A 16058-nucleotide genomic window follows, 5' to 3' on the forward strand; every position below is an offset into this window, starting at 1 on the left:
ACTCCCTGACTTTCTTTGTGTGTGTGTGTGTGTGTGTGTGTGTGTGTGTGTGTGTGTGTGTACGGTATGTTTTAGTCGGTCTTTGGAACTTATTCAGAGCCAAGAAATTGACTTTCTTCAGGAGAAATCCACCTGTGGAAACCTGCGTTTTCTAATCCCCCTTCCTCAATAGTGGGAAACCACGTGTAAGAAATGAATCTACCCGAGAGAGACGACTGTAACCCCGTTACTGAATATATGTGTCAAATTTCAGCGCTAATCCATCCGATAGTTGAGACATTTCAGTCAGAACCTAAAACAAAAAATCCACCTCACAGTGGCACTAGAGGAGAAGTCATCACGGTTGATCCTCTGGAGACCATGAATGTATAAAGTGTAATCGTTGACTAATGACTTTCACTGTGAAACCAAGAGAGGAATTTCTCCCCCTGGTTGTGTCATGTGGATCGTCACTGTCCGCTGCACAACGTTAACGGCAGAACAATAGTTTGACCTCGTCTGCTGTCGTCGATCATTTACAGCTTCGTTCCAAGAACTCCAAGTTGCTTTGTGACGCGTGTTTGACCATGGAGGAGCTGTGTGAGTTATGATTGCGCAACGGTTCACGCCAGCTGTGGTTGTTTTCTTGAATATGGATTTTTTTTAACTAAAACTCAATTCAAAACAATAGATGTTCCTCAATATCGTTGTGAAAGATGTTGTGTGACTGTAGGCTGGTCATTGTATTTCTCAATAGAAAGACAAAGAAAACAATTCCAAGAAACAGCCGACACTGACGAAGATCTTCCATTGAAATTTGACTCGTAAAATTGCACATTTGCTGTTTCCTCTGGTGCCACCATGAGGACAAACTTTACATATTAACTTTCTCAGCATAGTAATATGCAGTAAACTTTGAAGAATGTTGACAGCAGGCAGCGTATGCTAATAAGTACTGCAGTCTTAACATACAGTAAATATATGACTGGGGTTGGATGGGGGTATACATTAAATAGCACTATAGGTCTCATTAAATTGTGACCATGCGGTGCATTCAGCAGTTCTGATGTACAGATAGATTTATTTATAGGAACCCTCTGCACTGTCTGAGCCAAAGGACTACATTCTTTCATACAAGCTTTTTAATATATTACTGGAGTAAACATTTGTAACATTTCTTATATGTCATTTAACCAGCTGACAGTAGTCTCTAGCAAAGTACACACTTTGTAACTTTATAACACTGTTATTTGGCACTGTTTATTTGGCAAATTAATGGATTATGTCTGTTTAGATGGGGACAGGTTTGTTTCTATCTGCATATGACAAATACAGACTTGGCAGACAACCCCTGGATTTCCTTTTTTCCCTTTTAATTCCCGTTAATTCCCATGGAAAGTTTCCACCTTGAATATGAGTGACGCCTCAGCGAAAAACAGCTTCCTGTTAACATGTTGTGGAACTCTGCCCCACAAAAGTCAGGTCAGGCTGCTTATAGAGGCCTTAGATCTTATCTGTGTTTGTTTGCATCCACATGCAGTCAGCATAGAGAGACTTGTTTTCCCAATTGGGTGCTTGTTATCGGTTTGTCTTCTGGATCCATCCATGTTGTTTGAGAACATATTGTGTGCACATAGGTTGAGTACATAACTATGTTCACTGGCATGTCTTCTCTCCACATATTTCCAGTCGTACCTCCATCTGTGCTTCCATGAAAAATAGATTTTAATCTCAAGGAGACAAGATTATTAAATAAAGATTTTTTTTTTTTGCTACACTACTTCATTACAGACCAACGTGGAATCTCACTCATAACACATTGTTGGACAGTAAAAAATATATAAATGCAGGAGAACCAGAGATTTTTTTTTATTCCATGCATTCTTTTTCCTCATCAAAACCCCACCGCCTACATTACCCACAATGCAACTCGACCGCCGACAGCACGGTCAGAGATTCTGGTGTGTAAATGCTAGTAGCGGCTAAGTAGCAGGCAGAGATGAGCATCGGGCTACGGGGGTCTGGTAAACTCACTTCTGTCTAACTCATCGGCAAAAGACATTTGTCATTTTCAAACTTGCAGTCCCAACTGACGCTGACTCGAGTGACATCACTTGAGGACATTCATCTGACTTCACACAGCTCCCTGTGGAGACACTAAAGACTTCATACTGTTTATTTTACCCATATACTCAGTCGTGTTCCCCAGCACCCTGGAAACACACTTTGATGTGCAAAATCACTTGCTGTTTAAGAAACTGCAGCCGAGACGTTAATAGCATTTAAAAGAGAATAAGAAAACATAAAGACATGCATAAATCCATACCTGACAGTTGCATTTGCATTGTTTATAAAAATGATGTACATACAACAATCCACTGAACTCTTGATCACTGTGAAAACAACATTACTGCAGAACTACAGTACATCAAAAGGAATACAACTTCACATTCATTAAAAACGTGTGCGTCATAAGCAAACATTGCTGCACACACGCACACGCAGCATTAAAAATCAGACTCTAGCTAATTCCAGTTTATGTGTACAGGTAAATTTAAGTCAAATACAGCACTTCACATCTGCATTAATACAATCAAGGACGTGTGTTTCACTGCATACGAGTTCTTGTCTAAAGACAAGTTTCCATTCAGATGTGTCACAAATTTGAAACAAATGTTGAGAAAATTGGTCAAAGAAAAACGCAAATGAAAGCTTGTTTCCATTCATTTCTTTTGGAACGCAAACCGGAAACAAGAACAAGTTCGGCTTGGTCATCTAACTCATCTTCAAGAGAAAAAGGGAGAGACGTCTTCAGGAATTAGTTTCAATCGGGCAAGTTTTAACAGCTCTCTCACGTCAGCTCGTTCTGGCCGTGTTTCATCCTGCCGATGAAGACGCAGGAAAACGTAAACAGCTGATCGGTAGTGTGAGTTAAATGTTCGCTATCGTGTATTTTTAGTTGGGACTGAACACAACCAAAGAGGGATTGCTTTCAAATGGAGAAGCTCAAAATCCTCTCTCGTGAAGAGAGTCATAGAAAAGAGAGGACACTTTCCCTCCCGACAAGAATTTTGACAAGAAAAGTAACACAGGTTTTTCAAAAATGTCAGTGTGTCCCTTTTAAATCCCCTCATGAAATCCCCCTGGATATCAGCAAAGCCCACTTGTAGGAGTCAGCGAGTTCCTTCCAAACACCCGGTTGATTAACTCACCAGTATTAGTCCCCGGGGCTCCAACCTGGCAACCCTGAATATTACCTGTTCTGCTCTGCCGACTTCTCTGGTCACACACAAAAAGGTTTTCAGTAAACAGCAAAACCAGACGAAATCTTGTAAATGGATCTACAAACTTGACATATTTCCGTTTATATACAGAACAATACGCATGCTTAAATACACCGGTCACAGTTCATACTAGTCCAAAGCCTGAATCATTGGCAGGAGGGGAACTTTGTGTCAAACCTTCGTCCTTCTGTCCTCCTCGCTCTGCGACTCCTCCTCCTCCTCCTCCGGTGAGTAAGATGAGTCGGAAGAAAAGCTGTACCATGAGATGAGCTGAAGGTTTTTTCGAAAACAAACTGACGTGGTTTGAAGAAGGTCAAGGATGAAGACGAGGAGGCTTTGCGCTCCATCTTGGCATTTTCTTCAGTGATTTCTTTGCCATGGTTCCCGCAGCCTTCAGCATCCTCCTCCTCCTCCTCCTCCTCCTCCTCCACCTCCATTAAGTCAGAGCTTTAACAATGAGGAGGAAGAGGAGGAAGATTGCATTCAGCCACCACTTTGTTGCCATCCCTCCATATCCTATTTCTCTGCTCTCGGAGAGGGGGGGGTATGGGGGGAATGAGATCAGACGAGCTGGAGCAGGAGGTCCTGGACGGTGTCCAGGCCCCGGCAGGAGTTCTTCAGGTTCTCATCAGAGCCCAGCTGGGCGGCCAAGATGAACAGCTTCCTGTCCTCGGTGACGGAGCCCAGAGACAAGGCTTCGTGCAGCTCCGACACGCTCACAGCGTTGGGCTTATCCTGTGAAGAGCGTGAAAACAAAAAAATGGCTGTCTCTTACAATTTACAGTACTGTACATACACATAATAATAATTTAAATAATTTGTTGTGGTTTGATCTTGTATTGTAATTATTATAATTTCATCAGTTGTCGCTGTATACATTTAAATGTACGGCACATTTAATGTCCTTTATAAATTAATTATAAACAATTATTTATCAGCCGAGAAACATCTCCGGTACGACAGATATGAGTTTAGTAAACGGAAAGTCTCTGTTCACCATGGCGTTATGTGTAATAATGTATAGACCCTACAGACGTTCATAAAAAGGTATAAAAATGACCATAAAATGATCTATTGAAACTATTGCCCTTGTCAGATCAGTGTGTTCCCAATACACCGCTTTCATTTTGAGCTTGTGGGGGTTAGCCGGGCACAACTACGTTAGCTTAGTTAGCTACTTTCTGGTGACAAATGCAAACAGTTAACTGCTCCATAAACAAACAGAAACTGTACATTTAGCCATAATTCGGTAAAAATATAGGTGTCAAGAGCACAACAACTGGGTTATAATTGGAATCATTTGCATCAAGCAGATACCAGTTGTCCTGGAAGAGGCAAGCTGCGACTTTAAGAGCCTTTCAAGCCTACAAGGGGTGAGTGTTAGATACTCCTATGTTACTTGATTTTACCTTTTCATTTTATCCCCCAAAAAAAAAAAATCAGTTGCAGCTGCAGTACAAACTGGACATAACCTGCAAAAGTAATCCACCTTAAAAAGCTGATTTGACTTCCCGAAATAGAATAAAATCACCATTGACTTACATGCTTCTATATATATAGTCTGTATGTGAAGGAGGTGAATTTAACGCCACCCTCCTACACGACCCATTCAACCCCGGCTAGAGTCTCCAGATGTGTCCCCCCCCCCCCCGTTTCTTTGTACCACCGCGTCTTTTTCCAACACACAGATTCTTCTGGAAACATCCTTTGTGCTGTTTTAAACAGAGCGAGTGCCGAGGCAGAGAACAAAGCAGTGTGGTGGGAGAGAGCCAGTATCTGTTTTATTTCACCTGCGTCATGTGCACAGCATACAAAGATGTATGTATCTATGTACTGTATATGTATATATGTATGTGTATATGTATAAATGTAAATACGTATGTATATATGTATATGTACGTATGTGTGTATGTATGTATGTGTATATATATATATATATATATATATAAATAAAAGTCTAGTTTTTTAGTTTGTTTCTTTTGCTGGATGCAGATGTTTTCTATTTTTTTATTTTTGCTTGGGGGAATTCAGCTTCCATCTACAAGTACCAGGCATGAGTGCGGTGTTTAATTACGTATATGCTTTAACCAATCCTGCAAAGGAAAAAAACAAAAACACTTCTCCACGGCTCAGCTGTTTGATCAATTTGTTCCAAATACTGATATTTTTTGCAAAATATACAGCCTCCATTTGTAGCTGCTGCAATGAGATAACAGGCAAAACTATAACAAACAGAAGCGGTGTATGTAGCAATATTTTGGAACAATTTGATGAAAATAATTTTGTTGTTGTTTGTTTGGGTTACATAAAACCTTGTTTAAGTGAAGCAGACGCTACCTATGTTGAAATAGTAATTCAATTGCTGTTGTTATATGTTATGTAGTCCTCTAATAACCATTCATTATTTAACCAAATTATGCCCAGTTTAACCTGGATGCCTACCTGTCTCCAGTGTTTACAGCCTACATGTCTCTCATAGATCTTTTTGGCTAATACTGCGAGTAGCGCTCGCGGCACTGAGGGGATGAAAGCTGCACCGCTCTGACAGTAGATGTGACAAATATTCCTGCTTCCCGCGGAGGGTCATGCATAATTCCACAAGCAGGGTGAAGAAATGTGAGCTGAGGAGGAAATGTAGTAATGTTTATTTCACGAGTCGGATGGATCATCACTGTAAATGAGGAGGGAACAAACTCTTCGTTTGATCACTTTTAATTTAACATTTTGACCTCATGTGACATTATTCTTTTGTAATCCTGTATCATTGTGGGCTCGTTTTTTTCAGGGGGATTGCCTCCCCTCGGCTCTCAACTTGGCAACGGCTGAGCCGACGGCTAGCAGCTAATGGTGCAAACAGTGCAAACAACGGCAACAGTGCTGGCAGAGCTAACAGTGTTAGCCTAAGAGGGAACCAGAAGGTTTGCCTCCACGACAGTGTCACCGGGCCGGCTATCAGCAGTAACCGCCATATGAGCATATTAGTTAGTGATGTCATTTATTTACCTGCTTGTTTCCCAAGACAACCACGGGCAGCTGGGGCTGCCCTCTCAGCAGGCGGTGCAGTTCAGCCTTAGCCAATGGGAGGCGGCTCCTGTCAGAGGAGTCCACCACGTACACCAGAATGTGAGTCTTTCTCAGGTAGTCCGACCAGTACCGCCGCAGGTCCTCCCCGCCACCGACTGCAGCAAAGAAAACGTATATGTCATACATTTAAGAAATAATTGACTTTCTGCTTTGAATTACAACGATTTTCCACTTTTTGACTTTTAAGTTTCGGGCTCTTTTTTTTTTTAAAGTGTTCCAACTCTCAAATGCATTATGAGTTCAGGCACCGGGGAAAATGTCCAGCTTTCATCCTCAAATTCAAATATTCTTCTCAAAGAATAGTTCGTATAACATAACTTCATCTCCAAAATCTGCATTCATTTGAATTGCGTCTGTGGTCTCTAACCCCTTTTTTCTCTCTCTACTTTTTGTAGTTTCCTTCTTGTGCACGAAAGTATTCTTCTTATAATAATTATTCTCTACTTATTTTTTGTATCAGTATTGAGGTGTGATTCCTTGATTTGACTTGTCACAAAGAGCTGAGCAGCATCTTTGTCATCGTGGTTCACACATGGAGGGTGTCATGATCTCGGTTTTGGAGGATATTTATGACGGCTAATGAGTATTTTCAGGTATTGTTGAAAAGTGATTGTTAAAAAAGAAAAAAAGGGTGGGAATCAAAAGCTAATCCCATTTATCATTTTGTACTGTTCTGCTGGATTATACAAAGAATACTGGGAAGAGGCCTGGCTCTGAGATTATTGGAAAGAGGCTCATCTATGGTTGAGTGATAAGAGATTGGTCAATGAATGCAAGAAACATGTGAGCTCCGGTTACATCAGCGCGTAAACAGATAATGTTCTTCACAAGGCTTTTTCATAATTGGATAGAAATTGTTATTTTCAGGCAGGTGGCCAATCAAATTGGGGTCTTTGAAATGCTATAAAGCTTTCTTGGAGAGAGGCCCGAGGTCTCTGCTATTGTAATTACAATAGTTTGTATGATTTTACACCATGTAACTATTTATCCTGCTCTGTGGACTAATGGTTCACTTCACTGACTGATTGATTGTGATTTGATAAAATGGCACACTGAGGTCGAACCCATTCAGTACTGTTTACACCACACACAGTCACATCTTCACACATTTCTTAGAACATTGCGTTAACAGCCTCAGTGCCGGGGAAAGTTTCATAGTAAGTGAAGGCTTTCACCTCCCACCATCCCGCTGTGCAGGAGAACTGACCCGCGGCTATGATGAGCGTCGGTGCCAAACGAATCGCTGCTCGCACACCGGCGGGTTGTCGCCGCCTCCGAGTTCGACGCAGCAGAGCTCAGCAAGAATTCATTAGTGGTGGACTTAATGGAGAATGTTGCTAGGAAACTGGGTAGCGCTCTACCTTTTGCTGATGTGATGTGGCAGCAATGAATACCCGTTTACCTGATACGGTACAGAGGGTGGACCTGAGGCTCAGCGGCGTGTGCAGTGTGTTACATTCAGAGGGAGCTCGGCTGGGATGCTGCTCTACAGGCCACCTTATTAGACACACACCCACACGAACACACACAGCAGGCACTGAGTCAGACGGGTGTGAACGATGCGGATGTGTGTGTACATCGAACTAAGTTGTAGTTGTAGTCCTGAGGGTAAAAACGAACTCCTGCATGCTTTCAATGGAGATTGTGGCTGCACTTTCTGAGCAGCCACACAAGTCGTAGTCTCCAAACAAGTTTGTTTTTCCGCCTAAGATTTGCAGCCAACTATGCTGAATCCCAAGAAGACATGCATCCAACGGAGTTGGACGTGTCGTGTCAAAGTCTGTTTCCCCATTGATTTGTGTCCCCCCCCCCCCCCCGAGTCTCTTTTGTAACCTTGATGAAAATACACATCAGTGTTTTCTTTTACTTTTTGTCTGGCAGCGGTTTGCATCGTCAAATCCTTAAATCCAGTGTATCTATAGACAAAGTCTCTAAGAGAAGAGCGAGGCCCGTTGCAACTGATCTTCTCCTTATACCAAAAAGAAAAAAAAGCTGTAAACACTGAATATTTAATAATCTGGACAGCATTTGTGTATATTGTAGCATTGAATAGTAAGGGTCTGTTTAAAGGCACCCATGCTGTCAGTTTGTGAGCTTGAGTTGAGGGAGTTCCTCAAAGCAAACTAAGCACAAAGTGTACTAACACTCGAGTGTCTACTAAAGAGGGAAGCTGAGAACTAATTTTTTAGTTCCCTTTAGCACGAACCCAAATGTCAGCTGCTGAAAGCCTGAGACTATACTTCCCTAACTGATCTGATGATCTGCGTCTTTTCATTTAGAGTATAAAGGCTCTTCGCTGGATTCCTCCAGCGGGTCCCTGTGCACTGTACTGCTCCTGATGCGTGTAAGCGTGCAATAAGCTGTCAACATGCCTCTGCATCAATGTCGCCTAGACAAAGACTCCCAACATTTACCGCACCGGGCCGCTGAAGTGCTCGGAGTGAGTGGGCGGTGACATGTGTTCCTCTGACTTTCAGAGACGAGAAAGGAATTCTTTTGGCGCCCACCAACCCCTGTGTTCAGATCAATGAATAAATCAGCCGCGAAGCGTGACACATTCCTCCGACTACATCCGCAGAAACTCCCTCTGAGGCCGACTGTAGCCGAGCATCTCACACTGAAGACGGTCTTGAATGAAGAGCGAAGTGATTTATGTTATTTTTAGTGCGGCGCAGTGGCTTTCAAAAGGAATGCTAATTAGCAGGATTCATGAGTTTATACATAAATACAATCCACCTGGACTCATCCGCCTCGCATTTTTGCACCCGTGTGATTTGATCTCCCCATGTTCATTACATGCATACATATACTGTACATATCCACTAATAACATCCATTCATAATTCAGCATATTTGCACCCACTGCAATACAGTGCAGCGAGTGTCAGAGATAGCCTCTGCGTTGGCAGTGATGGATGCAGCGAGCTTCAGGGAGAGGATTGGTGGCAAACAACTTAACTCTGGATCAGCCGAGCTATGAGCTGAATCTGTTCATTGTTCATTCCAGATTTCAGATTATACTTACTACCACTTAGTTACTCATCGACACTTAAAGCTGCTATAATCCTCCTCTTGTTAATTAGAATGTGAAAAGACTGTGAAAGGGGCAGCTCGTATTGATGAACTTAGAGAGAATTATCACCCGAATCTACAGCTCCCATCGGATTTACGGAGCTTTAAAGGGATTTTCAGCTCATTGTTTATCTGTCTGCGCCACAACTTTACTGTTCCCTCTTACCGCTTTCATAGCATCGCTTTCAGAGGAAAAGCAGTAAAAAGTCACTGTGCACTACCTGCTTAGCAGCAAACAGCAGTCAGACACAGTCAGAGACTATAGCTGGTGAACGTGGTGGAGCATCTAGCAGCTAAAGAGTCAGATATTACCCTAAGGGGTTGGTGGAGACCAAAAACGGAGCTAAAAGAGAGAGAATACTGGACTAACAAAAAAATCAGTAATTGCAGGTTTAAGTTCATGACAGAATGGAGTGCTTCAGGAATAAGTCCTAAAACCCTGAAAAGAGTCAGCAATTTCTGCACTTCCAGTTCCATGTATCAGATTTGATAGTTTTTTTTGAATGGTTTTATTGTTAGATGCCTGAAATAAGGTCTGTGGTTAACTCAAGCTTAAGAGATTTTAATATTTTCGTCAGTAAATACCCCTCTAGTGAATTTTTAAGCTTTTATGTGTCTTAAAAAAGGCGGTTGCTAACAAGTGGCTAAATGAGACCACAAAAACATCACGCTCATGCGACAGTGGTGTAGTTTGTTTACATCCCAACGTTAGCTTTTTACTTTTTTAATTCCGGGGTTGGCCAACAAAAATACGTCATCCCTGCAACACTATACCGTTTAAACGTAATGGCCACATTCCCATCAGCCTGAGCGTAAGGGCAACACATACCAGCTCCATTTACACCCCAAACAGCCACGGGACACATTTGTTAGAAAATTCAAAAGGCTCAAAAAATGCTCTAAATTCTAATCATCAGCCCCCCCCCCCCCACAAGCTGCACTTCAATGTCCCTCACTGGGGAGTCAAATGGCCGACTGTACTGAACAGAGTACGAGCTCTTTCCAATTCTCCATTTCATGCTATTTGATAAAACATAAATGCCTTCCAGACTCCACACAGAGCCCCACAGTGTTTTATAAAAAAGGAGTCTTACTCTCCAGGAAGTCCAGCTGACAGGCGCGGGCGTTGAGGCTCATGAAGTTGAAGCCTCGGGTGGGCCTGCAGCGGCCTCTCTTAGCCGCCGACTCCCCGGGAGTCAAACCCTGCAACATGCTGCTCTTCCCGGCCCCGTCCAGACCGAGGACCAGGACCTGGCGCTTCCCGCGCTCCTCCTCCTCCTGCGGGCAGAGCAAAGAGACCGTCACACTCCGGGAATGTTCAGTGATAGCGGAGCAGACGCAAAGAAAGATTAAACAGACATATTTAATTCAACACGGTACGGGGTTATTTACTCAGTTAAGAGGAGTGAGGGGTATGGAAGAATGGCTGGCTGGCCTCAGGGTTACAAATATGATTAATAGTGTAAATGCTTTGGTGCACATCAAACCACAGCTGAATCTTAACACAGCGCTATCGGCACACACAGAAACCAACAGGTGGCTTTGTGAAATGTAATACACCCACTGATTTATGGGCAAGCTCCACTGTCCTCCAACATTTTATAGATTCTGAAAAAGAATAATTTACAGATTGTTTGATGATGAAATTATTAAATAATTGTTGACGATTGTGTAGAACCAAATGCTTTCCCCAGCATCCAACTAACATTCATGAGTGACACGTCTGCAGACTGGTTTCATCATTATGTATCAAACTGAATGCATTGAACAGTTGGGAATTTGACCACCGGTGTGCAAACAACACTTCATAATGCTCAGGAATATGAATCCGTGTCTGCGGAACCTCTAGAGGTAAAAGTCGTGATATCATACTTTAGTAAAAGAGCGGCGTCGTGATAACACCTCTCTTTATTTCTGCATCTTTAGGACCGACGTGAGAGGCCGTGTTCTTTGAGATGACTGTATCTGTAGAAAGACAAGTGGCTGAATAAAAGCTCCACGCCGGCTTTGCACCTGAGACGACCACAATCCCTCTGAGATCCCGCACACGTCAGTCATCCCCCTTTATAAAAGTCACGCAAGGTTAGTCGTCATTCAGACGGATCTGTGGAGGATAATTAGCAATTCACATTGGCCCTTTTGGAGCTGGGATGCCTCAGTTTTAGCTTTCTTGTTCAAAATATTACACTTTAACTCCTCAGAATCAGCTCTTGACACATAAATCAACCCTGTAATTATATCAGATGAAGAATTCTAAGATGTTTTCGGAACTGAATTTCCTTTCATCTGACATGTTTGTGAGCGGTGCTGCTGGGTAAACACAGCATTAGATAACCACGGCTGCTTTGACAGATCTGTAGCTTGCCTCCGTGTTTTTCTCGCTCATGCACTCCGCTGGGAGACAAACCTGAAACCCTGACAGCTGCTAAAGCTTCTCCTCTTTCTTGCACCACTATCACGGACTTTGTGCAAAGTGGTCAATTTTCGTGCATATTTGCTTTGCATCCTTCTGTTCTTTTGATTGTATCACCAAGATTACACAGGAGACGTTTATCTAAAAGCTTTTGTCCGGACAAAACATTGCATGTTTTTATTTATTTTTACATTTCTTTGGTTAATAAAAGGATCAGACAATTCTAGTCAAGCCAGCGCACTAACCATTTATCTCCTGCTTCCTTTGTCAGTTCAAATACTTCAGCGACTCTTTCTTTTAGATTTGAACCTCAGTTCTGTTGCTTCAAACATTTCTCTTAAAAAAGCAGTGATACTGTATTGATTTCTATTGTTTTTCTGCTCCACGGGAGGGTAAAAAAAAAAAGCCATCCAGCTCAGCTGCAGGTCTGCACTGCTGGATCTGACAGGGATTGAATGTCTTGCTCAAGGACACTCCAGCGAAGCAGACGCTTTGTGACACGTTGGCTTCATCACAAGGAAGCACTAAAGCCTGCAGCACTGAATGGAAAACGTAGAGCTGTATTTTACAGGGAAGAGAGAGGAGTGATGGAAACTTTGATCCTGGCATATCATCATCAATGGAACCATTGTCTCTATTTTGTCTTGTTTGCTCTTCGTTAGTGAATTACTACATTACACCCTGAACGCCTCTCAACCAACCCCTTGAACTTGTTCCGTTCAGCAGTCGGCTGTTAAGCAGCATGAGCGATAGTGGCGGCATATAAGAGCCTTTTTCAGTTACAACCACATATTGTTGACTGAGTGATCAAACATACAATAAATCTGCTTATTTTCTTACTTCCAGCGAGTGAGATGAGATGATTGACATGAATCTTGTGTCTTAGCTTAGCTTAGTTTAGCGTAGCATAAAGACTTAATGCAGGTGAACACAGCTAGCCTGGGTCTGTCCAAAGTTCAACAACATACCTACTAACGCCTCTAAAACTCACAAATTACCCCGTTGAATCTTGTTTGTTTAATTTGTGCAAAAAAATAAAAAATACAAAAAAAATGATAATCTGTAGTTTTAGGGAGAGTTACTAGTAACAAACTGGACAAACACGATAGTACCAAACCAAGAAACCTCCCTGTGAAGACTTCAGTCAGTGCACCCGGCTGTTCAACAAGAAATAGTTCCAACACAAAACTCCCCCTAAAACCATTTTACATTTGTGTTCGTATTCGTATTAAAAGTTCCTGTGTATTTGGCGACATCTGTTGATGAAATTGTAGATTGCAACCAACTGAAACTTCTCCCGTGGGCCAAGCGTGTACGAGAACTAAGGTTGGCCCTCTCTAGAGCAGCGTTTGGTTTGTCCGTTCTGGGCTACCGTAGAAACATGGGGGCCGGCTCTATTCTGAGGCAACGGTTCTTATTTTCAGGTGATCATACACTAAAGAAACACTGGCCCTTTAACAGAAACGAGATACAACGATATGTTGATTAGTGCGCTTTAGTGGTGTTGGTGGTTGTATATGGTGGTAGGTGGACATAGTGATGTCATCAGGGTTATCACGGCTTGGATTGTAAATTCATAACAGAAAGTTTAAAAGACATGGGGCGTCTACCAGGCAGCAAGGGTCTGGCAAAAAAAGGCGCTGTCCTGTTGCATTATGGGAAGTGTAGCTGTGTTTCTGGAGCTTGACCAAAACCAGGCACTAAAAGTCAGGAGATCTCTGCCGTTGCTGCTTTGATTTTAATCCATTTTGATCCGTTGTCATTGATGCCAAATCATCTGCATTTTTGGCAAGAATCTGCATCAATAACAAAACCGCTCCTACAGTTCATCCAGCAGCTCGGATCTGTTTCTACTCTTTTGGAGATTGTTCTGTCGCCCTCCCACTTGCTGAAACTCCCCAAGGTCAAAAGAAAGAAAAAAAAAGAAACCCCGCGCTGTTAGTCAACTCCCCTGCTCTCCGAAGCTGAAGACGTGATTACAATGCATCTCGGTACAATGTGGCTCCTGGGATGAAAACATTTACCCCCCCCCCCCCTCCTCCTCCTCCTCCCCTCTGCAGCGAGCTGCTGGCAGAAACTGACAACATTATCCTCTAAATACAGACTGAGCCAGATAAAGCAGGCTTAAGCTTATTACAGGCCGCAGCTGATTGAATGGGAAACAAGATTCGAGACGAGCAAACAGATTGTCTTCAGATATTCAGGCTGCGGCTGAACTGCTCCATTGAAGAGTCCTTCATTAAGACTGTGTCTGTCTCTGACGGCCCTCATATCGGCCTCAGACACACCATGAGGAGCTGAAAGACACGTCTGGGCATTTTAAAGATTTCGGCAGCCATTGTATGTTTTCCCATCTTCATCACCTGCTTATCCCACATCATCCACCTGCCCTCGTCATCATCTTTTTGTCACCATCTTCACATTATGGATACCATCATCATCATCATCATCATTATCGCCGCTGTCACGTGACTTTTCCATGTCTTGATGTTCTCCTTGACTTGATCTTCATCAGCTTCTACTCACTCATTACATCAACCTCTTCATCATCATCATCATCATCTTCTTCTCATCGTCTTCTTCTTTTATAGTTTCAGCTCCATCACGAAATCTATCATCTGCATCGTCAGAATCATCTGTTATTTTATATATAGTAAGCGTCATCATCATCATCGTCACCACCACAACTGGCATCAAAAGCTCCTTCATCATCATCATCATCGTCACCACCACTTTCAACAAACATCTGTTGACCTTCATCGTCATTATTCCCAATATTTACTGTACATATTTCTGACCTGTACCATCATTATTGCCACATAATCAAAGCCATCATCTTCATCATCATCTTCTTCTTCACCATCATCATCATCATCAGCATACCATTGGCACTTCAGATATTCATGAGCAGCAGACTCTCATTCTTCTTCAGCATCCTCACCATTGTGATTGTTTTTAAATACCATCTTCATCATCATCATCATCATCCTTGCCACTGCCACTTATTCACCAAGCATCATTCCATCATCTTCATCATCACCACCATCTCAATTATGTATTCATCAGAATTCTGCAGCGTTGTATTTCATTCATTCAGTCAGTCAGTCAGATGTAATTTCAGTCTCTTCACCACCTTGACGTCCAAGTTAAATAGTTGAATAAACAATAGAATAACATACAATAAATAAAATCATAGGAAACGGTCCGCGTCACCTCTTTGATCGTGCAGTACTCGGCTTGCGGTGACCATATTCGCCTCTTGTAGAAGAAGTTCAAGGCGATGAAGAGAGCGGAGCCCAGGGCGGCCACGGCGGCGGTCAGGGCGATGGAGATGTGCCGGAGGAGAACCATATGTGGAGCGCACCGATCGGAGGGCTGGAGCCGGAGAACCTGGAGGAGAGGGGGTGGGGGGGAGTCTCTGCGTCCTGAAGACCCGGACCGTGTTGAGACCGACTGCCGCTTCCTCCTTCTCCTTGGACTCACTACATGTGACCGAGCTCTCTCTGCTTGTTTTTGTTTCGAGACGCGCAAGAGGAGAGGAGAGGAGGGAAATGCCGCGTTCAAGGGTGGCTTGTGAACTTCGCTTGTCCTCTTGACTCCACTGTTTTGTAACGTTCAGTTGCAACTTGCAAGAGACAGTGATACAAATAAAGATAAGGCAATGCAAAGGGTTTGGAGGTACTTGCTTTAAAGGTTAACAGAACAATGTTATTTTCCACCACGTTGCACCTGTAATCAGAATTTTAGAAATACATGGTCTTTGAGTCAGATCCCTCCAGCAGAAGCCTCACAAGTTATGAGTTCATGGACTAGCAGCCATCATAACCCTGCTAAATGTTCTCAGTATTTTTTAAATCCCTACATTTTTTTTATTGATTTTATTTCATTGTTCAATTATATTTTCTGTAGCCAATTTATTGTCAAAATATTGGTTCAAAGCCCTCTTCAAACATTTTATATTTCCTTTAAAATAATATCATTGTCAGCTTTGGAAAAAGCACACGTTGTGAAATCTGTGTTATTACAGAATGTATATAGTGTGCAATTATAATGATGCAGAGTTTGATTTCACCAGCTTCTATGTTCACCTTATAGCTCAGTTAAAAAATGTATGACATCACAACTATCTTGAGCCAATCATGGTCCAGTATGCAACTTACACAAGTGTGATGTGGACACTTGAAACACATACACTATTTTAATGAACTTGTCTTTGAAGTAGGAGAC

At 42.5% G+C, this 16058-nt stretch overlaps 1 protein-coding gene across 1 annotated transcript; it reads right to left on the reverse strand.

Annotated features, from left to right (window-relative positions):
- Positions 1-1832: 1832 nt before the first annotated feature.
- Positions 1833-15351, reverse strand: arl10 (ADP-ribosylation factor-like 10). Its single transcript, XM_031869020.1, has 4 exons — positions 15045-15351; positions 10513-10696; positions 6267-6442; positions 1833-3998 (listed from the first exon to the last, which is right to left on the reverse strand). Exons 1-4 carry the CDS (start codon positions 15180-15182, stop codon positions 3825-3827), a joined length of 672 nt encoding a protein of 223 aa, XP_031724880.1. The 5' UTR covers positions 15183-15351; the 3' UTR covers positions 1833-3824.
- Positions 15352-16058: the final 707 nt, after the last annotated feature.

This window comes from Anarrhichthys ocellatus, unplaced genomic scaffold (genome assembly GCF_004355925.1).
Source record: "Anarrhichthys ocellatus isolate YVR2014 unplaced genomic scaffold, GSC_Weel_1.0 scaffold45, whole genome shotgun sequence".
NCBI lineage: Eukaryota > Metazoa > Chordata > Actinopteri > Perciformes > Anarhichadidae > Anarrhichthys > Anarrhichthys ocellatus.

Excerpts from the sequence above, each read along its gene's own strand:
- arl10 (XM_031869020.1), bottom strand. The coding sequence starts at position 15,182 with ATGGTTCTCCTCCGGCACATCTCCATCGCCCTGACCGCCGCCGTGGCC. Across the intron at positions 10,697-15,044 it reads AGTACTGCACGATCAAAGAG|GAGGAGGAGGAGCGCGGGAA; the intron begins GTGACGCGGACC and ends CTCTGCCCGCAG. Across the intron at positions 6,443-10,512 it reads TCAGCTGGACTTCCTGGAGA|TCGGTGGCGGGGAGGACCTG; the intron begins GTAAGACTCCTT and ends TCTTTGCTGCAG.